General features: G+C 41.7%; 1 protein-coding gene across 1 annotated transcript in view; it reads left to right on the top strand.

Annotated features, from left to right (window-relative positions):
* The window catches only part of OXSR1 (oxidative stress responsive 1), a 77,145-nt gene that overhangs the window by 29,653 nt on the left and 21,526 nt on the right, over positions 1-25,966 (top strand). The window contains exons 4-10 of the mRNA XM_006890590.1: positions 5,346-5,487; positions 12,823-12,878; positions 15,774-15,883; positions 17,152-17,253; positions 20,895-21,028; positions 21,727-21,775; positions 23,604-23,669. Of these exons, the coding sequence (XP_006890652.1) occupies positions 5,346-5,487; positions 12,823-12,878; positions 15,774-15,883; positions 17,152-17,253; positions 20,895-21,028; positions 21,727-21,775; positions 23,604-23,669 (659 nt within the window). The remainder of the gene's footprint in view (positions 1-5,345; positions 5,488-12,822; positions 12,879-15,773; positions 15,884-17,151; positions 17,254-20,894; positions 21,029-21,726; positions 21,776-23,603; positions 23,670-25,966) is intronic.

The following is a 25,966-nucleotide window of genomic DNA, read 5'->3' as shown; positions in this document are numbered from 1 at the left end:
ATTGTTTTACAAACCCTCCCCCAGGTCCCCTCCACCATGCAGCCCTCGCTCTAGTCTCCTGTGATGACAGAAATACCCAGTTACATCTCTCTTTTAAACGGTTCTCTTCCCTCCTCTGTTTCAGTGCAGTATACATTATTGATGCAGATCCATTTCAGTCTCACCTCACGTCTTTTAGGGTAGTGGTGTCTACTGTTCTGAGTTTTTTGTAGCTCTAGGTGGCGGTCTCCATTTTTCTCATTGACATGCTTTTCTAGATACCACAATTAAAGATTACTCAGTTTAGTTCCCCTTTACTGCTGCTTTCATCTTCCAAAAAAATTACTGACTTCTCCCATTCGTTCCTTCCTATTTTATTCCATTTTCCTTTGTAGTTATGCCCTTCCTCCAGAATCAGCTTATTAAGTTAGTGAATTTCTAGTGAAAGCCAAAATCTACTTCTATTTCACCCTCCTAGATTTTTTAAGAATCCACTTAGACTATTTCTTCCCCTGCATTTAGCACTAGGTGCTCCCTTCACCCCCACCATTTTTAAGTGTGTGAAGGAAAAGTATGTACCAGAAAGACAGCTAGTGAGTAAGATGTGGACAGACGTCTGTAGAGGGAAGGGGAGCGGGTGAATGGGGGGATTCTCAGGGCCACACAGTTTGGGGGGTGGAGGAGGGGGAGTGATACAGGAATTAGAGCCCTGTGGGGGTCTGAAAAGACAGGGTGATAGTGGGCATTGATGAATGGTGATGATAAGACACAATGCATAGGAATTTTTGTGTGAATCAGTGTGAATGAAGGAATGTGTGAAGCACAGTGTATGTGAACAAAACACAACGTATTAGACTTTTGTACACAAACCCAATATAAAATAAAACCACAAAAATATTACATACCACAGCAAGGTTTCAAAAGATGCCCATAGGTGGTGGTTTTGGTTTTAATCTTGATCACTGAGGCACTGTGTCCAAAAATGAGCTGCATTTACTCTCTCAGTGTGGTTTTTATGCCTTCTTCCAGGCATTTTCTTCTTTTTTAAAAAATTGGGCTAAAAAGATAGGAAAAAAGACATTTTGCCATTCTGCCTTTTTTTTCCGTGTTCTGTTCCGTGACTGGGATGTTCCTCACCTTACGCAGGTGCTACCCTGTTTGTTTCTAGGTTCTTTCACCTCTAGTGACAGAAGTGCCCTCTGAGCAGCAAGCCCTTCCTCTCTTACTTTCAACGCTGTGGTGGTGGTAGGTGCCGTGAGTGTGACTCCCAGCGACCCTGTGAACACGACACCTGCACCGTGTCCCATTCTGTGCCAGCCTCGCAGTCTCTCGCACTCGAGTCCATTGCTGCAGTCACTGTGTCAGTCCGCCTGGTTGAGGGTCTTCCTCGCCTTCGCCGCCCCTTGCTAGTAACCATCAGTAAACCCTGATGTCTGTGTATTTAATGGGTTTGTACTGTGTGTGTGCTTTTTGCTATTCACCCTCCATAATCTCAGTTGTTTTTCTTCCAGTTTGTTCTTTGTTTTTCCTGCCACTTCAGATCTCCTGAGTCAACCTAGTGACTGCTGTTACTGCACAGAGATAGGGATCCCTGGGGGCATAGCCCATAGGGCTTGTGCTGCTGACCCAGAGGGCCCCCCCAAAGCTGTGCAGTGTGAACCCACCAGCCTGTCTGCTCTGAGAGCGCAAGGTGGACACTTTGCTCCGGTGTGATTGACAGCCAGCCTCAGAAACCTGCTGGACGGTCAGGGTCTGACTTGAGCCATTGAGTTATAAGTTCTTGTACTTTTCAGTTCCAGCATTTCTGTTTGGTACATTTTTTTTATAATTTCTCCTTTTTATATGTATGTATATGTGTGTGTGTGTGTGTATAATCTTTTTTTTATTTTAATGAAAATTTACAGAGACTTTGGATTTCCATTCATTGTTGCACTTTTCTCCCCTCCCCCACTCCCCCCAGTACACTCCCTTCTTTGAAAAGTAAAAGAAAAGTTCCCCCATTGTTATACCATCCGTCCCCCCAGGTCCTCTCCACTATGCAGCCTTCTTTCTGGACTCCTCTCATGACAATAATACCTAATCACATATCCCTTTTAAACAGTTCTCTCCCTCATCTGTTTCAATGCAGTATACATAATTTTTCCCATCTTTCTCAGTCTACCCCCAACTCTGATGTCAGTCCCGTTTTACAACAGTGGCACCATGCAGTATTTGTCCTTTTGTGACTGAGATACTTCACTCAGCATAATGTCTTCCACGGTCACTCATTTTGAGTAATATTGCATGAGCTCCTTGTTTTTCAGTGCAGCGTAGTATTCCATTGTGTGAATATACCAGAGCTTCTCTATCTATTCGTTTGTTGATGGGCACTTAGGTGGTTTCCTACTCCTTGCTATTGTGAACAGAGCTGCGATAAACATGGGTGTGCATACATCTGCTTGGGTGGCAGTTACGGTCTCTTTGGGGTGTATTCCCAGTAATGGAATTGCTGGGTCAGTTTCTCCTTTATTGGAATTCTTATTTGGTTTTTTGTGCTTCAGATCCCATCAGTTCTTTGGGTTTTTCTTTCGCTTTTCCTGCACGTCTTACACAGCTTTTTATAGTCTTTGCCTATTAGGTAAGTACACTATCTGCTGTTCTTCCGGGGTAGGTTCTGTCACTTTATTTTACTCTTGGTATGGAGCACTTTCCTGTTTATTCTGTGCTTTGTAGGATTTTGTTGAAACTGGGACATTTGACCATTTCATTGCCGTAATTATGGAAAACGGCTGCTTCCACTTCCTTAGGACTTGCTGGTTTTTGTTACTATTGTTTTTAATTGTTGACTGGTGCAGCTTTCGATTTTAGCACCAGACCCCTTGCCTTGGTGCACCTGCTGTGGTCACTTCACCACTGTCGTCTAGTTTCAAGGCTGCTGGCTGCCAGTGTTGTACCGACTGGAAACGGGAGTGTTAGCTCTGCTGCTGGAGCACCCAGTTCTGTCTTGGAACAACTGGTGTGGCCCCTTCAGTGAGAGGATCCCTGAGTGGGAGCGCTTGGCTCTGCCACTCCGAGTGTCACACTGGCTGTCACATAGACTCTGACACGCTGCCTGTGCCACTTTGGCAGCAGCTTCCGGCCTTGGAGCACACGCGGTGCTACCTCAGCACAGCTCTGATAGCTTTGGCCGCCCTTGACTCACCACGAAGTTCTCTTCTTGAGAATGGCAGCTGTGGCGGACTTGGCGCCACCTGTATTGCCATGGGAAAGTCTGCTGTTAGGGACCTCTCCAAAGTACTGAAGAGCAATGGTGTCTCTCTGGAGACTAAGGTGTGTCTGACACAGGCCATGGTCTTCGCAATCACTTGTTATGCATCAGAGAGTTGGACAATGACCAGGGATGATAGAAGGAGAATTGATGCCTTTGAGCTGTGGTGCTGGAGAAGAGTATTGAGAATACCATGGACTGCTAGGAAAACAAACAGATTCATCCTCGAAAGGGTCAAACTGGGCGGCTCCTTGGAGGCAAGGATTCTGAGGCTTCGTCTAACATACTTTGGACATGTGAGGAGAGACCGGTCCTTGGAAAAGGGCATCATGCTTGGGAGGGTGGAGGGACAGCGCAGGAGGGGAAGACCCTCTGTGAGGTGGATTGATTCAGTTACTGGGGTAATCGGGATGGGCGTGTCAGAGACAGTGTGATTGGCACAGGACAGAGCGGAGTTTAGGGCTGTTGTACATAGGGTCACTATGAGCCGCAAACCACTTGACGGCACCTAACAACAACCGCCTTGCCTGGGACGGCTGTCAGCTCTGCTCCACCACCAGACTGCTGGGAGCATCAGCTACTGAAGAGTCATGAGATGCACCCCCTTGGGAGCCCTGGCTGTGGATGTCTGACACCCCAGGCTCCCGCAGCTGGTGCACATGGGGGTGGAACGTGCACCCCTAGTCCCAGAAACCCCCAGCATAGCTCTGACTGCAGATTCACCAGCAGACTCTCCACCTGGAGGCGTGAACTCTGCACTTTGTTACGCCAGACCTTCTGTGCGGGTCCAGCAGCTGTCGCAGACACAGGAGTCCTTGCTCAGGAGTGCTCACTGGACCTCCAGCACCACGCTCCCCGTCTGAAAACAATGGCTGCTGCAAGTTCCCTGCAGGCCCGTGGCCGAGAGCACCAGCCAGCGCTGTTCCACTTCCAGGCTCTCCTTCTGGAGATGCTGGCTGTTTTTCCATCTGAGACTGCTCACTTGGGGTGCCAGTCACCGTGGCTGCCATGAGATAGCTGTGCTGATCCGGGCAGGTGGTGGAGCTGGACAGATGGGGCAGCTCTGCGTCCCGGCTCTTGGCTTCTGAGTGATTTTTCTTGATTCACTGTTCATGGATGCCTCGAGCTGTTGACTGTTGATTGTATTAGATTTTGACTGTTTTCTCACAGATTTTGTAGGGGTGTGTGTGTGTGTGTTTATGTTTATGCCTTCATCTTGTTCTGCCCTCTGTGCCATAATTCTTGGGACATAATGTTGGAGATCGTTGTTTTACTTCAGTGATCTCCATGGGCCACTATACTGTCAGAGATCTTATGAATCCCTAGGAAACTGATTTTTTTAATTTTATTACTTTTAATGAAAGTTTACAGAGACTTAGGATTTCCATTCACTGTTGCACTAGGAAACTGATTTTATTGTACTTGTCTGCTTGGGTACCCAGTGTGCCATGATTTTAATTCTACAGGTGACTCATCTTCACATCTTTAGTGAGAGGATTCTTTCCTGTCCTGGGACAGTGAGGCTGATAGAGCAGCGGGCAAAGTATTTGCTCCTGTATCAGGGTGATTCATATTCAAACACAACTCGCAGTTTTGTTCTTCATATATCTTTCTTTGACTCGCTTATTTCTAGAATCCATTCACATGAAGATTACTATTAGCCCTTAAGTTAGCATACATACAAGTATAATCTTTGTTTTCCAAGTATTTCTGCCCTAATTTGGCCTTAATTTCATTCTGTTTTTCTGTCTTTACAATAACATTGCAGATTCTACTTTGATATTGGAAGCCTACATTGGTTTCTGATATAATAGAGAGTGGTGATGGACATAGTGCCTTTTTCAGAAGTTAATATAAATCCTCTATTGTGTCCACCAGCTTCTCATTAGAAGTGTAAAGATGTTGAATATAGGACTGTTACTTGGATATTAATAGACTGCTTTTTTTTCTGGTTGAACTTGAAATGACTCACTTTTAAGCTATTAAATTTTGTTTCTTCCCCTTTGTTTCCTGCACAGTTAGGTTTATAGAAAAGTTTTCATGTATTTTGCTTCTGAAATGACTGCCTTATGCTGACTCGCCTGAATATTGATGCAGCTGCTGTGTCTTCTGCCTCCAGGGTCTGTTTTGGATATTATTAAGCATATCGTGGCAAAGGGGGAACACAAAAGCGGAGTCCTCGATGAACCCACCATTGCTACAATCCTCAGAGAAGTGCTGGAAGGGCTGGAGTACCTGCATAAAAATGGACAGATTCACAGGTGTGCAAACAACAGCGTTCTTCCCTGTCGGGTGATGGATTCAGTGATAACCGTCCTCTGTCCTGTCAGGCAGGTCCTCCTCCAGTCTCTGCCACAGCTAAGCATACTCTGCACTGTCATGACCCTTTGTATCACTGGTTTCTGTACACGATTGTTACAGTCTTATTACCCCGCTAGTAAGAGTTTTTGGCCTAGTGGCAGGAAGCTTACACTGCAATCCCAAAGGCACGTGGTTCAAGGCCACCAGCTGCTCTGTGGGAGAAGAATGGGCAACGTCCTCCAGTGTGATAACTGCCTCTGAAAACCTGCTGGAGGGTCAGCTATTGGTTGATTCTGACTCTAGGGTTCACAACAACAACAGTAAGCGTTTTAGGGAGCACTAGTGCCAGATAAGGAGCCCTGGTGGCCTAGTGGTAAGAATCTGTGCTGTAATCCCAAAAGCAAGTGGTTCGAATTCCCTAGCAGCTCTGCTGGAGAAGGATGGGCACTGTCCTCCTATGTGATCAACTGCTTCTGAAAACCCGCTGGAGGCTCCGCTGTGGGTCAGTTCCGACTCTGTGGTACACAATGACAACAGCTGGCGCAGTGGTAGGGAGTTGCACTGCCAACCCGAAAGCATGCAGTTTGAGCCCACCAACTGCTCTGGGGAGAAGGGTGCAAAGTCTCTGATGTAATTTACAGCCTCTGAAAACCCACTGGAGGGTCAGCTATGAGTTGGCTCTGATTCAAGAGTATGTAACAAGAGCAAAAGGTAAGTGTTTTAAAAGCATATACTGTAGTCAAGTGGAAAAAAATAGAAAATCTACTAATGCCCTTCTAGGTTATAATCATAGAAAATATTTATATTTTAAATAATACTGAATATATAATTTTGTCTGCTGCTTTTAAAATTTGTTTTATATTGTATCTTGAGCATTTCCTCAGATTGTTAATAACTTCTAAGAGCTGTGTCACATTTCGTCATTCAGATATTACTGAGTGTCCACATCAGTAGTCCTTGAGTAAAGTGGACAAGAATTCAGATGGTGATGGGCTCTGTGTTACCCCAATGTTTGGTCTTTGAGTTGTGTTTTCTTTTATCTGAGAATGCCTTTATTGTCATTCAGGAAGAGAATGCAAAGAGCACACTCACTGTATTTAGCAGTTCTCAGCACTTCAAAGATGGTCTGCTTAATTATCACCTCGGTGATTGCAGCTGAGAAAATCTACTATCAGTTGTATTGGTGTTTCATTCTGGGTTGTTGTTACGGGTTTTCAGGCTCACAACTGACCCTTCAGCCGCTTTTCAGAGGCAATCGCCCATCTCTCTCCCTTGGAACACCAAGTGGATTTGAACCGCGTGCCTTTGGGTTGGCAGCACAACTCCTTACCACTAAGGCACCAGGCCTCCCTTTACAGGCAATATGTTGTTTTTCTCTGGTCGCTTTTAAGCTTTGGGAAACGTCTTTGATTTTCAAAAGTGTAATTGTGATTTATGTTGGTATGACATGATCTTGGGACTTACTAAGTTTCTTGAATCTGTGGGGCTTTTGCCTATTACTAAATTTGGAAGGTTTGCAGCCATTTTTTTCTTCAGGTACTTTTTTAACCCCTAAACTATCCCCCTCTCCTTCGGGAACTCTGATGATAATGCTGTTGGAGCTTTTGTTGTTGTGCCAGAGTGCTTAAGAGTCTCTTGGTTTTATTTATCCCCCCTCTTCCCACTCGGTCTTCTGTTGTTTCAGCTTGAATAAATTATTTTGCTACAGTGTCAAGTTCACTGATGCTTTTCTGTCTCATCACTGTTTTATTTGAGAGCCCATCTAGTGATTCCTTTTTCATTTTGGTTATCATCGTTTATTTTAGTTCTGTCATTCCATTAAAAAAATGATTTTCTGGTTTTGTTTTGAGAATTTGTAATTGCATGTTACGGGCTGCTTTAAAATTCTTGTCGTGTAATTTCAACACTGGATTTATCTCAGTGTTGATGTCAGTTAATTGTCTTATTCATGCTTTTCTTGGTTCTTAGTTTAATGAGTGATGGTGGGTTTTCATTTCCTTCACATTCAGGATATTATTTTAGTGGACTCTTGTTTGTCGAGTGGTTGGAAATAACAGAATAAATTGTCTTTTCAGTTCTGCCGGAGGCTGAAAGTTCAAAGTCAAGGTGCCAGCGGAACCACACTTTCTGAAGGCTCTGTGGGAGATCTTTTCTTGTCCAGAGATTTCTTACTCTATTTTAAATCATCTGCGGTTGGTTGTGGGGTTTTTGTGGACCCCACTCCCACTCAGAAATCCAGTGGAGGGTTGATTCTGAGTTGGTTTCGATTGATGCCAGTGAGAAGGAGAGCACGGATCAGCCACTTCTCCCCCAGAGTGGAATGCTTCTGTAGCCGTACTGTGTGTTTTGTATTTATGTATTTTTAATGCCTTTATTCTAAAGTAACCTAATCAGAGATTTTGTTCTATCAGTTTTGGCAATGAAAACATTTTTGTGTGTGTTTTTATTGTAGACTTTTGTCATCGTCTCATTTGGAGATTTACCCAGGAGCCTGATAATTGGATTATAGGATAAACCCATATTTAACTGGGAAATAAACTGCCAGACAGTCTTTCAAAGTGACTGCTACCTCACATTCCTGTTGACAGTATACGAGAGTTCTTGATGCTCTCTGTTGTCAGTGTATGTTGGTTTTTAGCCCGTCTCGTACGTGTTCAGATCTTTCATTCATAGGGTCGCTATGAGTCATCTGTGACTTGACGGCACTTAACAACAACAACAGTAGGTGTCTCTCGTAGACGTGGCTGTACTAGTTTACCTACCTATGGGAAGTAGGTCTTTTGCTGTGGCTTCATGAAGAGTCTCACTTCTCTCTCTCACATTTAAATCAACTGAGTGCCAGGTTTTCTGTTTAGATGGGGATTGTAGAACCTGAGTCTGGTGGCATTTAAGAAGGATCTCTGTTTAATATCCCACGTCCCCCTGCTCTGTTTCTTGTTTCCTTTTCATTTCTGAACCTTGAGAATTTCCCTTTTTTTAATTTCATATTCAGCTGTGCAAGAATTTCTCCTTCCTCCAGTTTATCCAGCATTTCTTTCTGCTTGAAGCAGAGAAAGAGTGGATCTGGGGACAAGGAGCCTGGACAGTGGTGATAAGAGTTCACACTATTGCTAGAATGGGAATTCTCTCGCACTTTAACTTGAGGCTCTCGACGCTGGCCCCACATTTGGAATCGCCTGGGAAGCTGTACCGAGTGCTGTGCCTGGTTCACCCCCGAGAGTCATTTAATTGGTTTGGGCTGAGGCCTGGGCATTGGGGCTCTTACAGGCTCTCCAGGGTGGGCCTGACACACAGCTAACCCTGAGGGCCATTGCTGATACCCTAGCGGTCGTAAATCCTAGATAGACTAGGATATTTTTTTAAATTGTGATTTTTTTTTTAATTGCAATGAACATCTACAGAGATTTTGGAATTCCATTCATTCATTGTTGCACTTTTCTCCCCCCCCACCCCACCCCCACCCCCTAAACTGTGATTTTTAACAAAAGTTTATGCAAAGGTTGGACTCTCCTTTCATTCATTCACCAGTGCACATTTGCCTCCTTCCCGCTACACTGAGACTTTTGTTTTATTGAAAGAGAAGAAGGATATTTTTAAGTTGTTTTTTTCTGCCTCTTTATATCTTTCAAGTCCAGTCGTTTCTTCCTGTGTATTTGTGTGTTAACCTGATGGCTGAGGTCAATTAATGTTGCTCCCCCCTGACATCATTTTCTCCTTCAACTTCTAGACTTGAGTGGTTTTGTCTAGGATTAAAGACTTAGGTATTTTTTCTCTCTTGAGTCTGTCCACTCGGGTATTTCTCCTATTACAAAGTGATTACCTCAGACAGAACTTTGGAGTATTTTAAAGTCAGCTTAGTGATTTCTCAGAGCTCACTGCCATGGACTCCGTGCTGTCTCATCACTGACCTTCCCTCGGGTCTCTGAGGCTGTAAGTCACAAGCGCGGAGACTGTATCTTTGTCCTGTGAAGCAGCTGGTGGATTTGAACTGCCAAAGTTTAGCATTGTGGTTCTCTGGACTCACCACTGGGGCTTTAAGTTAATACCATCTTCCAGCTTTGGTGCGAGTTTATTGCTTCTCTTGATCCACACTCCCCGCCTCCAAGTTTTCCTAAGCTGTATCTCTTAATGAGTAGTAAAAATGTCACAGATCGTAGATAGAAACATACAGTCTGTGCTCTTGAAGCACAGCTGTGATACTAATTTTAAGAGAAATGTGTGACTTTGGGGCAACAGTGACCTGTGAGAAATTACATTAAACTGCGAAAACCAAGAGCCACTGTTGTTGTTATTTCTGGAGCAGGTGGAGGGCTGGGCCTTTGTGACTGCTGGGGTTGCCTCACCTTCCATGTTGTGGGTAGAAACGATATTTTACCAAGGAGTGTATTGATTTCCAGAGATTTTGTTACCGGTCTTTTTCCTGAGCGATCAGTTGCCTTGTTCTGCTTGAGGGCAGGATGTGGAATGTTGCATTCTGCAGTGAGCGGCTGAGCTTCCTAGTGTTTCTCTTCTTTAACTCCAGAAATTGGTGTTCAGACCCCACTTTAGGTTTTAAAGAGGAAACAGAAGTTATTTTGTGGGAGAGGGAATTGATCAGCAAAAGTGATCATCCCAGGACTCTATTCTGTTTTTGCGTATGAAGGAAGTATTTGAATAGTGATACACACGGTTTTAAAAAAGAATGCAAAACGGGAAACAAAAAAATCAAATCTTAGTTTCATGAGAGAGAAACCATGTTGATACTGTGTACCCTTGACATGAGAGAATCACAATGACATTTTACTTCTGTGATTTTACTCCCTCAAACAAACCTACCGATGAGAAAAGCACCAAATATATTCCAGTAGCAGGGTATCCTGCGACCAGTGATCAAAGCTTTCACAGTTGCCTAAAACCAGGAGGAGGGTGAGGAGAAGGAGACCGAGTGCCGTGAGATGGTGTGCACCGCGTCCTGGAATAGTAGAAGGCTTTAGGTGAAAACGGAAGGTGCCGCAGTTCACTGTAAATGATGGTGTCACACAGAATGCGTGTGTGTTGGAGGTCTGTTCTTGACATCTGATTCCATCTAGTGGATGTAGCAGAATTTATTTAGCCTTTTTGTTGCTCTTGACATTCCAGTTTGTTAGCCATTTTTGGTGATTATTACAGTGCTGCAGTGAATTTCCTGTGTGTTCCTTCTGCATTGTAGGCAGGCCTTTATCTAGGTTATCAAGAAACGGATTTACCAGAAACTGCTGAAACATTGCTTCCCCCCACAGTTTGTGGAGTCTGTTAGTGAAGTGAAAAGGTTACAAAACATTGCTTTTATTAAAAAAAACCCCAGACACATATGTGTGTGGACAGTATAGTATCATTTATGTTGAGAGACGAAACTTTGAGGTGGGTCTTGCTACCCGAATCCCTATTTGCTATTGTTGTTGTGTGCTTTTGAGTCTGAACCGACCGATAGCTGACCTTCCAGAGGGATTTCAGAGGCTGTAAATCTCGAGAAGGAGATTGCCCATCCTTCTCCCGGGGAGCAGCTGGTGATTTGAGCCGTGTTCCTTTAGGATTTCAGCGCAGCTCCTTACCCGTAGGCTCCCAGAGCTCCCTGCGTTGACGGCTCAGTGTGCTTTGAGTCATCCTGATTCACGGCCGCCTCGTGGGTGCTGGAGGGGACTGTGCTCTGTAGAACTAACTGTTAGTGGCTGCTTTTTCTGAAGTAGATCATCAGGCTTTTCTTCTGAGGCACCTCTAGATGGACTCGAACCTCCAGCCTTTTGGTTAACACATTGACTCCTGGGTGTCATAGGTCATAACCGAAACCAACAAAACAAACAGCAAATCTGCTGTCATTGAATCCATGTCAACTCATGGTGACCGTACATGTTACAGGGTACAGCGGTACCCCGGAATTGTCTTGACTGTAATCTTTATGGAAGCAGATTTTCAGGTCGTCTACATGAGTTCAGACTGCCAGCCTTTCAGTTAACTACTGATTGCAAACTGTGCCATCCAGGAACCTTAGCTGTATCTTAGATATGAATTATTAATCAAAATGATAAATTTCAAACTTTGGAAAGAGTACTAGACTTGTGAATGGGGAGCAAAGAGGCTTTCTCACTGAGGACTTTAGAATGTATGAGTGTAATATAACTTGAGTTGATGTAGTTAATGATGAAAATACAGACACTGAATAATTTATTCCTCTTTATGCTCGCGTGTGTGTGTGCGTGTGTGTGTGTACATGTACCATAAAGTTGCAACTACTCCTAGCTGACCCTCTAGCAGGTTTTCAAAGGCAATAATAAATCACACAGGAGGAGATTGCCCATGTTTCTCTCACAGAGCAGCTGGTGGATTTGAACTGCATGCCTTTGGGGTGGGTGGAAGAGCTCCTTACCACTCGGCCACTGGGGCTTCCTTGGTGTTCTAGAAGTCTTGAACAATTGATCATTTAAACAAATTACCTCTGTGGCAGGTTATAGAAAGAAGATGTATTTCAACAAGTCAAATTAAGCGAAGGTCATATTCTTTGGCAACATTTAGCCCCATCAAGAGGATGTGATCTGATTTTCTAGGTCTAATAAGATACTGTGGTCCTGCTGTAGTTGGAAGTTTAATTTTTTTGTTTGCTTGTTTTTCTGGTCCCCACCCACCCTCTCCACCCGCCAGATTGTGCAGCCCTGGCCATCCTCACACTTCTGCTCCCAACACTTGCCCCCTTGGATCCCCATGTTTTTTACAATTAAAAAAAGGAAATGATTTTATATTGGTTTGCATATGAAATTCATATACCTTGTGTTTCATTTACTTATATATGTTATGTTTCATATTCTTTCATTCACATTGTGTGATCATTCCTATACGTTGTGTTTAATAAAATTAATCTCCATTGATCCACACCCAGCAGTACCTCGCCTTTTAAGTCCCCACTGGATTGTTCCCAGTTTCCTTACCCCCTCCCTCTGCTCACCAGATGCTGCAGCCCTGTGATCCCTGCCCCCTCCCCTCTCCTCCCTGCTCTTCCCCCTCTGGACTTTAGTACACATCTTGATAGCTCTTCTGCTTTTACAATAAGGGTCTTATACAGTATTTGTCCTTATGAGATTGAGTTAGATGGTTTAATGTTTTGATTCTGGTACAAGTGACTTCAGTTTTTAGACACTTAAAATTGACCTTAATAAAATTAAAAATATTTAATTTTTACCAATATTTAAATTTTACCAGTATTGTTTGAGTAAATAGTTGTTTATACATGATTTTTCAAAACAGCCAATTTTTTTTTTGATGTGTAATTTTTTTTTTCCTTGAAGAGATGTGAAAGCAGGAAATATTCTTCTTGGAGAAGATGGCTCAGTTCAGATTGCAGGTAAGGGCTGTGGTCTTTGTTTTGATTTAATGGTGACTGAATCTCATCATCTGCCCTTAGTCAACCAACTACGTTTCAGTTCTACCACCTTACCAAGTGACCTTGGTAAAAGAAATAGGAACCAAGAGGCACCGAGTTTATGTTAATGGAGGTGGGTCAACTCAGAAGGGGAAGGTGCGCAGCTTGAAGAACGTAGTCAGTGTTACAGAAGTGTGTATGTAGGAACTGGAATTGGGACATATCTCGGAACACATCTAGAAACCTGTTCAGTGTTTCTTCGCAGTTACAACAAAACAGATTTTTTTTTTAAAGACTAATAATAAAAATGGGAAGATGACAGACCTGTTCAGTGTTTCTTCGCAGTTACAACAAAACAGATTTTTTTTTTTTCGAAAGACAGACACACTAATAATAAAAATGGGAAGATGACAGACATATGCCCCTCCCAAAGGAAGACATTCAAGCGCAGATATAGTAAAATATACTCAGGCTCGTTAGTAATCCAGGAAATACCGAGTAGATTGTCATCAGGATTCCATTTTAGCCTGACTGGTCTGGCAGAACTGTCAGGCACGAGCAGCTACTGAGTGTGTGAAACGGGGTCACGCTCCTCCTCTGCTTGTAGGACTGTCAGTCGCTGTGAGCGCTTTATCTGTTCTAGTTGACAGTCGCTGACACTAGCTGTGTGACCGAGAGAACCTCTTACTTATGTACACCAAAGAGTGCAAAGTCAGTAACATTTTAAAATACCTGAAATACCCTTCATTAGTAAAATAGATGAAGACATTAAGTAATGATATTGAATGATGGTGAATTAATAATGATAATAGTATTTTTATTAGCAGTAAAAATAATTGTTCAGCAACCTATATTCAGCAACATCAATAAATCATTAAAGCAGTGCTTTTTGTGTTCGGTGGAAGAAACAGGTCAAAACTACACACACACACAAACATATATACTGTGTGTTTCCATTTATGTAAGTTCAAAGTCAGAAATAAACTATGTTGCTTCTTCTTGTTGTTGTTGATTGCCATTGAGTTGAGCTTGACTCATAGCGACTCTGTGAACCAAAGACCTAATGTCTTTCCATAATTGTTGTCATTTCACCAAGTTCGTAGAGTTTCCAGAGACATATGGTTTAGGAAGTAGATGCCACTCCTGCTTCCAAACCTGTTTTTCAACTGGGAGCTCCACCAAACACTGTCCACATTGGGAAACTATTCTGGTATTTGATACCCTAATGGTATAAGGTGCAGCATCTCAGCAACCCAGGTTTCCTCATACAGCATATTGACAGAGAGTGATGTACAAAGTGGAAGAGTGTTCCTCCAGATAGAACAGCACTAGTTTCACTTAGCAGTGGTTAACTGTCGTCAGGTTGACTATGACTCAGAGTAAGCTTTGCACAAAAGACCTGAACTCTATTCTATTGCTTAGTGATAAAAAATGAAGGGAAATAAACTACGGAGAGACAAAGAACGGATGTAAAATTCAACACGGTTAATTGCTAGTGGGGTCAGATGACTGTCACATGGAAGTCAGGCCTGAGGAGAGGGGGTGGCCCCTCAGTCCTGCTGCCAGTGTTCTTCTGTTGCCTTAGATGCTAAATACATGGTTGTGTTTTCAAGATCATCTCCTTTATGTACATATTTATGTTTGATATCTATTCCTTTGTAATATTTACAATAAAAGAAAGACAATATCTATTTACTTTTTATATCTACAAATGTATGTGTAACAGGTACTTTTCATACATCTAAGAAAATCCACTCCTTTTTATATTTATAATGGACTAATTATAGTGTGATTAGGTCAGTGACAGTCAGTATGTTAATGCTGTGTTTTGGATGAGTAAATTAAGACTTCTTCAATGTGTAAAACAAGCCATGTAATTGCTAGCTGAAAGTTTTCATAAGGGTCTCTGGTGGTGCAACTGTTTAAGCTCTCTGCTGCTAATCTAAGTGTTGGAAGTGGTGTGAACCCATCTACCTGCCATCTAGGAAAAGGACCTGATCTGCTTCCATAAAGATGAAGTCAGAAAAACCCTGTGGGATGATTCTGCCTCCTCACTGGGAATCAGAATCGACCAGATGCACCACACACCAGGGAGGTTACTCGACAGTAGAAAGAATCTCACAAGGGGATTTCTTCCAGATAAATGACTTTGTCTTAGAAGGAGATGATTCAGAATAAATGGATATTTAACGAGTAAATACATAATTAACTTTTCTTCAGTTACTCTGTAAAGTAGTGTCTCATTTAATTGTTTAAGTTTTCAGAAATTCATAATGTCAATAAGTTCTTCAAAGTTTTTGTTACGTAATGAAATTGGTGGCATTTGGATTTTCCTAGTTTCAGTAAAAGCTGAATTGAAAGTGTTAGGTACTTAGTAGATAGTATTTATTATGATACTGTAATTTCCTAATTCTGTATTATATACATCGCACATCCGAAGAGAGAGATCTCTGGATTCTGTCATATAGTAAGCACCAAAATAACTTGTACTTTAATTGAACTAATTTCAACAGAGGTGCCAAAGTTTTCTTTTTCATTTATATTTCAGTTATGCCTCTCCTTGGCAACTTAAGGTAGAATGTGCACTGGTGATGTTACTGCATTGTTTCTGCTCTTAAATTTATACTTGGGTTGATATGATGCCTGAGTAGATTATTTTAAAAGATACTTCAAAATATGGATATTTCATTTACATGCCCTATCTAAATGTTTAACTAGTCTTCAGAGTTTAATAGTCCTATTTTCAGACAAGCAGATATATACCAGCTAAAGACCTAAAAATTCTGGGTTATTATTTATTATTAGGATTAAAATCTTGGCTATTTTATTGCACTTGACGTCTGTGAGTGGTTACTGTATGACTTCATTTTCTTTCAGACTTTGGGGTTAGTGCTTTTTTAGCAACTGGTGGTGATATTACCCGAAATAAAGTGAGAAAGACCTTTGTCGGCACCCCGTGCTGGATGGCACCTGAAGTTATGGAACAGGTACTATGTCTTTGGTTGTTCTCTTTTAACGGTTGAGTTGAGCTTTTGTTACTCGTATGTTGGCTCTTGTTTGACGTACCAGACTAGCTTGGGGAAACACATTTCTCCATTCTTTAGCTGAAACTCATTTCCCATCCACTTTGCAAACTGCTCTTGTCTAGTGTAAGGACATGAAGAAATAAATGAATAAAACTACATGTAAAAAAGGACTTTATTTGTAGTAAGAAAAGTATAATGAAAATAACCTTGATTGTATTATCTGCTAGGTTGCCTTTGGCAGATAACTCTGAGTGTCACACCCTTTGGAGAGCTCTGAAGGTTTTCTTTTCGTTTCATGGGTAAAAAATCAAAGTTTCAGCTCCAGCAGAGCATCTGGTGGATTTGAACCATGTACCTCTGGGATTGCAGTTCAGGCTTTTAGTATATTTTTTAAAGAGAGTTGGGTTTTTTTCTCCAGTCCTCCTCTACCACTAATAAAAAGACCAACCCTACTTATACATACGTATCTTCTTTTTAATAGACTGTTTAAGATCTCTGTGAGTTTTGTTAACATCACCTATGAATTGTTCTTTTTGGTTAATATGCCTGTTTTTAGTTATGTCAAAACTTACTAGGGAGCTCTGATGCCCTAGTGACAAGACGCTGCACTGTAATCCCAGAGGTATGTGGTTCAAATCCACAAATGCTCTGCTGGAGAAGGAGGGGCAATTTCCTCCTGTACCAGTCAGATCTGATTTGACGGTACACACACACACAAAAAAAAAAACCCCTTATTAAAAATCCTATACTTTTTTTTTTATAAGTGTTTTATCACAGCTGTTTCGATATTTTCATAAACACTGCTTTTAGTTAGCTAGATCATACTTCTTCATTGACTCAGCCGTACTTAACAGTTTCCTTAGTGTTGGTTACTCTGGGGGTCAGGAGTGGCACTGCCCACCGGAAGGCTGACCATGGAATCCATCATCTGCTCCACAGGAGACACGTGGGCAGCCTCCTGCCTGGTTTCTAGTTCTGAAAACCTGATGGAGGCTCCGTTATGAACAGTTGTTCCAGAAACAGCGGCGACAACACCGCCTTTTATTTAGCTTTTATTTATTTACTTTTTTCATTTTTATTTTAGCCAACATATTTCGCTTTTGCCTGTTTGAATTTTCTTGGCTTAAAGCATGTGAATATTTTCATGATGCTTCATACGTAGTGGAAGCTGCCTTTCAAATGTGTTTTACGCTGGTGAAAATAACATTCAGCATCTCCAATTTTCGCAGGTCCGCGGCTATGATTTCAAAGCTGACATCTGGAGTTTCGGGATCACAGCGATTGAACTGGCCACTGGCACAGCTCCTTATCATAAATACCCACCCATGAAGGTGAGGCTCTGATGCCAACCCCCGCCTCGGGCGAAGCCCCCTCCTCTCAGAAGCCTCTCTTCAGTTGCCTCTCTCCTCCTTCGTGTTCTGCCTTACACTTCTCTTCTGGCATTCACATCTGTGTGTGTTATTTACCATTGAGGGACCTGGTATTGTAATTGACTCTTTGATAATACTGTAATCTGTTCCTCTCTCCATCTCTGACTCTTTAACTAGTATGATGCTAGGTACCGGTGTTTGTCATTTTTATGTATAACTTGACCCCACAATCAGCTGTGCAGAGTAGCCTCACTGGGGATGGTAATCATTTCTGTTTCAGTCCCGAAGGCGTGCAGTTCAAATCCACCAGCTGCTCCGCAGGGGAAGGATAGACATTCCCTTCCCGTGCGATTAACTGCTTCTGAAAACCCAGCAGAGGGTCAGCTGTGTGTCGGTTCCTACTCAGTGGTACACAACACAGCAACAACAAGGTTGTTGGAGGGATTGAATATTCCTAATCATTACATTCACCAAACACTTCTGTGTGCGAATATCATATATTTATACAAACAGTGTGTGCGTTAAATATTTCTTGAAAACTGCAGTCCTTAGTCTACTAGTTTCCTGGGCACACTGTGTCTTTTATATGCATGCATTGTTTACCCGGGCACATTATATGCAAAAAAGTACAGTATTCTCAGTATTAAGTAAATAAATGTTTAGTTACTGGCAAGAGCTAGCAACTTCTGCTTAAAGACCTGCTATTAGAGACTCTGTGGGTGGCACAGACAGTGAAGTACTTTGCCAACAGAAGAGCTGGCAGTTAAGATTTATCTAGAGGCACCTGGAAAGAAAGTCTTGGATGCCCTTGCGGTTCTGCGCTGACATCTGCGGGCCTGCCATGAGCTTGTTGGATTTGATTCAGTGGCATCTGAGGGAAGAAAGGGAAAGGAAAAAACCAAACCAGCCGCAACCCTAGCTGTCCCTCCTCTCAAACCCAGACCATGTCCTGATGTCTTTGCCTGACGTGTACTTAGCTGAAGTGCTCATCTTCCCATGATGAGCTCTGTGTGTAACAGCAGCTCTGTCAGTCCTCGGAGAAACCACTGTCAGCCCTGTCTTCAGCCCTTTAGCCCAAGTATGTACATGGCATTCTGTTCTGTTGTGTCTGTCGTCTCTAGCTCTCCTTGCCTGCTTCATACGTGCCCTTTGACCCCACTTGTGAAAATCATCTGTAGGAGCTTGATTGACTTTTTTTTCTTAAAGGTATTCTTTTTTAAAAATGGTTTCTTTCTTTATTCCAATCGGCACAGGAGGAGATTGCCCATTCTTCTCTAGTGGAGCACCTGATGGATTTGAACCACACACTTTCAGGAGTGCAGCACAGCTTCTTGCTACTAGGCCACAAGAGCTCCCCTTGTGACTGACTTTTTGATCTAAACTTGTTACTATGTTGTTAAGTGCCATCGAGTCGTAGGTGACTCAGCGCCTTTAAAAGAAGCTGCTCTGTTCCCTAGGGCTCTGCCAGTTCAGAGGGTGATAAAACCTGCAAAAAGGCATCATGAGAAACTTCTCAATATCTACCATTCAAAACATGATAGAACTGTATTTATCTGCATATTGATACATAAAATAATTGATCATGTGGAAGGTTAGATATTTTACGGTCATGCTCTGCCTTGAGTTTGAAGATTCTTAGGAGTAAGAGGATATTCACAAGGCTTTGAAAAGGTTGTATCCAAATAGTTGTAATGTGGGAAACTATTTTCAGATCAAAGAAGTGACTTATTCTTTTCAAAGGGTACATGGAGAGTAGAATAAGATACATTTTTTTTTATCCACTGTATAGCTAGTTAACTTCTGAAGTTGTAGCCAGACATATGTATACATTTCAGTAACTGTATTAAATCTGAAGAGCAAGTAGAAAATAACTGTCTGAGTTACTGTTATTTTTCAGTATAGACTTTATAACAGATGTGTTCTAAAAAAGTCACACCCTGTAGAAAACACAGCTCTCCTGAATCCCAGCTCAAGGATATGTGCTTCATTCCACTCATCTCAGGGCCGGGATGGTTAGGTGGCCAATGAGTGAAAAAATCACGGGCATCCAGTCACTGTGTGCATGCTGCTAATTTAAGTGAAAGTGCCAGCTTCTTTTTTCTTACGGCTTTTTCTTTACATAAACAATTGGATGTTTTTTTTCTCTCACTTTTTCAAGAATATTTTATGCCATATCCCAAAGGCTAAATGTTACACCTTACCAAAAAGACTCTGGTCAGGTACTTAATTTTATTTTTAAGCTTGACATTTTCTTTGTTCAAAATATTTTCTTTTCAGAAAGCTTTATTGGCATGACCACATACTGAGAATGAGCTCCATCTCCATCTGCATTGGCACCCCTCCCTGATAAAGTGGACCTTGTGATTGAGAACCCACTTCCTCTCTAGAGTTTCTGTCTCCAGGCTTTCCCACAGAGCTGGCTGTTTAGTACGTGCATGGTGATTGACTTGTGGATGACTTTTTGGATGAATTGGCAACTAAGGGACTTGTCATAGAGCAGTTGGGGTTCTTTGGGGAAATTGAAATAAGAGAATTAGAAGCAGCAGTAGATTTGGGAAAGAATATAGTTAATGAGTTTAGTTTAAGACTTAATTTGCCAAGAGTATATTCAGGTGCCAGTATCTGCTAGGCAGAATTAAATACATAGACTTGAAGATCGTCTTAAGAGGTGACAATTAAATCTTTGCCAACAGAGGAGGTTTTGGAGAAGCACAGTGCTGAGAAAGATGGATGCAGAGACAGAACCCTTTGGTAATGTTTAGATTTAGAAGTGAACATGAATAGATGGAAAGGGGGAGAGAAAAAAAACAGCGTAGAAATTGTGAAAGAGCAGAATTTGAAATGTGAAATAGAATGAGGAGGTTTCAGCTGGACAGAGAAATCAGAATTACCAAGGGCATCAAAAAGGATAATAACCCAAAGGCTGGACCTCTACCAGCTGACATCTGCCAATTCTAGGCAGAAAGGTGAACAGTCTCCTCCTGTGTCATTTACAGCCTCCGAAAACTGGCTGGATGGTCAAGTATCAGTCACTTCTGACTCAAAACCAGTGCATTTGAGTTTTAATAAAAAGTTGTAGTTTTGTTAAGTAGGACGTCACCGGGGATTTCTGTCAGAGAAGGTTTTGACACATTCTGAGACGAGTTAGCTAGGTTATGAGGGACGGAGGACAAAAGCGCCGTTAGCAGAGCCAGCAAGTTCACACTCTTAATTTTGCTGTGACTTTATTCTTGTGAAAAGTATTCTTCGGACAGTATAAGAATGGGGAGTTGAGGGGCGTGAAGAAGCAAAAATACTGTAAATAAAAGCTGTAGTGATAGAGATGCAATGGCCTTAATGCACATGTCTGGTGGAAACCATGCAAATCATTCTAAATTTTAAACAGCTGGTCTGTATGTGAACTTTTAGAAAATAATATCTATGTACGTGTTTGAGGTACCTATACTGAAAATATCTTTGCCAGGATATTAATTAATCTTTACTGATCATTTTTTTTCTTCTTCTTATTATTGATAGTTAACAAAAGTTTACAGAAAGCTTGGACTTCCGTTTTTTTTAATCTTTACTGGTTCTTGAGAAATTTCTGTTTCAAATTCTTACAGGTTTTAATGCTGACACTGCAGAATGATCCTCCTTCTTTGGAAACTGGTGTACAAGACAAAGAAATGCTCAAAAAATATGGGAAATCATTTAGAAAAATGATTTCCTTGTGCCTTCAAAAAGATCCAGAAAAAAGGTAAACTAACATATAACATTTACTTTTCATGTAATATGTAAGCTTTTGTAGGAAGCATAAAATTAGAAATACAAATTATTTTTATGTCAAAGAAACATTATTGAAAATGCCTGCAACTCCTCGTGACCCAACAGCTCTGGAGCCTGACCTGAGCCAGTCTCACTGGCTCTGACACACCTGTGCCCATTACCTCTGTTCCTGTATCAGTCCATTACATCTGGAGTCTTCCTCTCCTTTGCTGAGTATGATGTCCTTCTCCAGAGACTGGTTCCTCCTGGCCACGTGCCCAGAGTATGTGAGATAGATCTTCAAAATCCTAGCTTCCAGGGAGAGACATGGTGTCACCCTCTCCAAGACAGACCTGTTTGTTCTCTTGGAGGTCCATGGTGACGCTTCTTCAGCACCACAACTCAAAATGTGTTGCAGGCCTAAGAAATCAGTGGCTTCTCAAAGAAACATTTCACAAGTTAATTTCTCAAAAAGTCTACAGTGATCACTGTTAGAGTATTTCCATTGTTTAGCTTTTTCAACATCTCACACCAAGTTTCTCCTAATTTTTACTGTCTTGCTTTTGTTTTTAAAAGGTTAAGGGATTATCCTGAGTTTTTAATCTTCCTCTTCACAAAATCATTTTACCCTTTTGGAAGCCTGAAATTCAGATTATACTTGAATTAACTAAAAACTCTCTTTGATTTTAGACCAACAGCAGCAGAACTGCTAAGGCACAAATTTTTCCAGAAAGCAAAGGTAAGATATTGTACCTCTCGAAGCTGTATGTTCCTGAGTGGTGCTTACGGGCTCCACCTGACAGCACATCTGTGTGTGATGGAACGGGACCCGCCCCATCCTGCAGATCCTCACGTAGCCTCTGTCATCACAGTCACACGTCAGTCCGTCTGATTGAAGGTCATCTTCTTCGCTGACCCTCTGTTCTAAGCTTAATGTGGTCTCCAGGGAGTGAACCTTCCTAATAATGTGTCTACAGTATTTTAGGCAAAGTCTTCCTGTCCTCATTTCCAGGGAGCTGTTTGGCTGCACTTCTTCCAAGATAGGTTTGTTTGTCCTTCCGGCAGTCAGTCCACCATACAATCGGGTCCTCTGACGTCACAGGTCAGAGACCTGGACTCTTCTCTGGTCTCACTTCTTCATTGTCCAGGTTTCACTTGCACAGGAAGTGATTGAAAAGGCTGTGGCTTGCGGCAGGTGCTGTAAGGGGACATCCTCGCCTTTTAGCATGTGAGGGGGTTTTTTTGGTGATTTCTTAGCAGATTTTCCCCAGTGCAGTGCGGCATTTGATTTCTTGACGGCTCCAACCGTGGGTGTTGATTGTGGGATCTAGTAAAAAGAAGTGACAGCATCAGTCCTTGTTCGTTTATCATGGAGCTTTTTACTGATCCACTTGTCAAGATTGTTGTTTTCTTTACTTTGCATTATAGTCTGTCTGTCCTGGAGACTGTAGTCTTGCGCTTCATGCATAGTGTTTAATCACCTGAATTGTGTGTACTTTTTGTTTGGAAATTGCATTTAACGGTGTTAAGATGGCTGGACAAATGGTGGTAGATCAAATCATTCCTGAGGGCACTGAATATACTATGTTTGGTAAGTTCTTTTCTAAGATTAAATTTGAGGCTGGTGGATAGACTTTGTCATATAAATTGGTTTATGTAGCTTAAACTTAACAATATTAAAATTAAACTTAACAATATGAATGAATATTTAATTTTATCATTGTAAACAGCGCCTCTGAGATAGGGCTGACTTCTCCTTTCAGGGTTCATTAGTGAAGTAAATGCCAAGCCGCTCGGCCCCCACTCTTCTGTTTGCGGCAGTGATGCCATAGTGGAAAATGTGTGATTGTAATCTTAAAGAATATTTGATACACCAAGATTTGTATAGATAAGTGCTCACCAAGTTCTGTCTCACTTTTATAAAAACCATGTGTAGGAGCAGTAAAGTGTACTAGAAGAACTTCAGAGAAATAGTTATTATGCCACATTTTATTTTTATTGTGATTTGAATGAAAATTTATAGTGTCTTGTAATTTATACACGTTTTGTTTTGTAACAGTACAAGAATACTAGAATATCTGATTATTCACAATCATTCTATATTGTCTTTCCTGTCACCCATTTAATAAGTGTCTTATTATCTATTAATTTTTTACTCACCTTTTCTTTCCCTCCTTTGTAACCATGCAAGAATAACTCTGCAGATGCTCTGCCGGGGAAGGAGGGACAATCTCCTCCTGTACCAGTCAGATCTGATTTGACAGTACACACACATAAAATAATAATAAATTAAATTTTAAAAAAAAGAGTAACTCTGACTGTACACCTTCTGCTGGCTCTTAAATAGTGGCCTCGTACTGCACATATTACATCCCCACCCACAGTATAGGAGTACTGATCCCACCACCCTTGTCAGCATTTGTTGTTTACTGTCTTACTGAACCTTGTCAATTCTTGCAGGGTGAGATGTGTATCATTTTAATTGTAGCAAAAATTTTTGTTAAATTTTTATGTTTTATACAATTTCCACTAAGAAGAAAATATTTTTTTTTTATTTTCCTTTCCAGAATAAAGAATTTCTTCAAGAAAAAATACTACAGAGAGCCCCAACCATTTCTGAAAGATCTAAAAAGGTAAATGGATAGGTAACTCAATTTTCTCTGGGGAAATTGCTTAGAGTAAATGCACTTCCTTTGAGCGTTTGAAAAGTATATGTTAAGTAACAATTTGTGACTATTATGTGAATAGTACTCATTTTAGTCTTTTCTGTAACTCCTTTTAATTCTTTAATTCAGCAAGTACCATGGTAGCATTTGTTGGTAACTTAGGAAATAATACTCTGTTACATTAGAATGAAAAGGTATGTTACCCAAGTATACTTGATTGACCTCTTAAATCTCTTTTTTCCTGCTACCAAGGTGGGTTTTAACTTTACATGTAGAATTTGTAGTTTTGTTTAAAAGGCAGAAAACTCTTGAGTATATGATTTCTTAAAAGATTTGTCATAATGTTAGCCAAAACTGGAGAATATATTAAAATTCTGGTTTGGGCAAAGTATATTCATGAGTTTTTCTTTCTGTAATACATTTATGAGCTTTAGAATAGTTGTTGTGTATCATTAAGTGAGAACTGACCCTTAACGGACCCCCTGACAGGTTTTCAAAGGCCCGGGAGGAGATTGCCCATCCTTCTCCAGCACAAGTAGCTGGTGAATTTGAACTGTGTCCCTTTGCATTGGCAGCACAATTCCTTACCACGAGGGAGGGGGGAATCTTCCCTTTTTCATATTGTTTTCTCTTCAATGGAAACGCAGTCAGTGGAAATGGGGCAGCCTGGGGTTCTGCTGTTGACAGCGTGGAAGGAGAAGGTAAAGTGTCTACACGACATGTAATACAGTGGTATTTGAGCCCAGGAAGTGAGAATAATTTGCCTCCCTGTTTTCCGTAGGTTGTCTCACTGATAATTTTTATATTACTTTAAAGTAAAGAGCCAAATAAATTATTGAACCCTTAGAAATTATATTCTTACCAGTCTTTGGTAACAAACTAACTTATGCCTACTGAATATACTGATCTGTTGCTATGTCCCTTTGAGTCCACTGTGCCTCATTTGGCGACCCTGTCTGTACACAGCAGATGCAGCCGTGGGCCTTCCTCCTAATGTCACTGTGCATGGGCTCATTGTTCGTCCCTGTGTCAGCCAGTCACTGGTCCCCATCAGCATCTCCCCTCTCGCTGAGGGCAAAGTCTCGTAACCTTTGCTTCTGAGGAGGAGCACTCTGGCCGCACTGCTTCCGAGAGTGGGTTCTTTATTCTTTTCGCAGTCCGTGGGGTATTTACTCTTCACCAGCACCACAGTTCAAAGACTTCAGTTCTTCTTCAGTCTTCCTTATTCATTGTCCAACTTCCAAGTGTGTAGAAAGCAATTGAAAAGACCATATTTTAACTATCAAATCTAATTTTGGATTTGGATGAAAATTTACAGAGTGAGTGAGTTTTCCCCTGGGCATTTCACACTCCTTGTGTTTTGGGACATTTGTTGCAGGCCCCTCAGAGCAGCAGTGTCCTTCACACGCCACTCTGGGCTCCCGGGTCCCATTCACTTCTCTTTCATGCTCCTTCCTGCCTTCTCAACTTGGGTGTGGGGCTGATGCTGATCTTTGGTCTCTAAGGTTTATTGTCCTGAGAATCATGTTCTTCATTCCTCACTTTCATTCCTGTTTAACTGATTGGCGTGGGTTCAATGCCAGGTTTGAAGGTGTCTAAAGGCTTTAGCCTTGAGAGTTCCATCAGATGCTACCGGACCACTGAGCCTGGTTTTTTTAAATTTCGTACTTTGTTTTTCCCTTATTCTTCTCTGAACTTCACATCTTGTAACCCTAACCCTAACCCTAACTCTAACCAACAACAACAACTTGTTCTCCTAGTCTTGGGAAAGGAGTTGCTGTGGTTCTCATGATCCATCAGAACTTTGCACTCATTGTTTCCAGAGTCTTTTTTTTTTCTTTTCTTTTCTTCCCTCTTTTTTGCTTCAGACCAGAAGCAAGTTAGCCACTAAACATTTAAAACCCAAGGTACACATACAGTATACCTTCTGTATCCTATAATTAGTGTATAGAGCATTGTTTCTGTAGACTGTTTTAGATGAATAGACCCACATTACCGAGAATTCTTGAAAAATTTTGTTGTTGTTATTATGTGCCGTCGAGTCGCCTGCAACTCATAGCAACCCTATGTACAACAGCCCTAAACTCCGCTCTGTCCTGTGCCAATCGCACTGTTTCCGACACTCCCATCCCAATCACTGAATCAGTCCACCTCATATAGAGGGCCTTCCTCTCCTGTGCTGTCCCTCCACCCTCCCAAGCATGATGTCCCTCTCTAAGGACCGGTCTCTACTCACAACATGTCCAAAGTATGTTAGACAGAGC

Source organism: Elephantulus edwardii, unplaced genomic scaffold (assembly GCF_000299155.1).
Source record: "Elephantulus edwardii isolate Elephantulus edwardi_28Jun2011 unplaced genomic scaffold, EleEdw1.0 scaffold00091, whole genome shotgun sequence".
Classification (NCBI taxonomy): domain Eukaryota; kingdom Metazoa; phylum Chordata; class Mammalia; order Macroscelidea; family Macroscelididae; genus Elephantulus; species Elephantulus edwardii.
The sequence above is the reverse complement of the archived record's forward strand: the minus strand, read 5'-3'. Positions and strand labels throughout refer to the sequence as shown.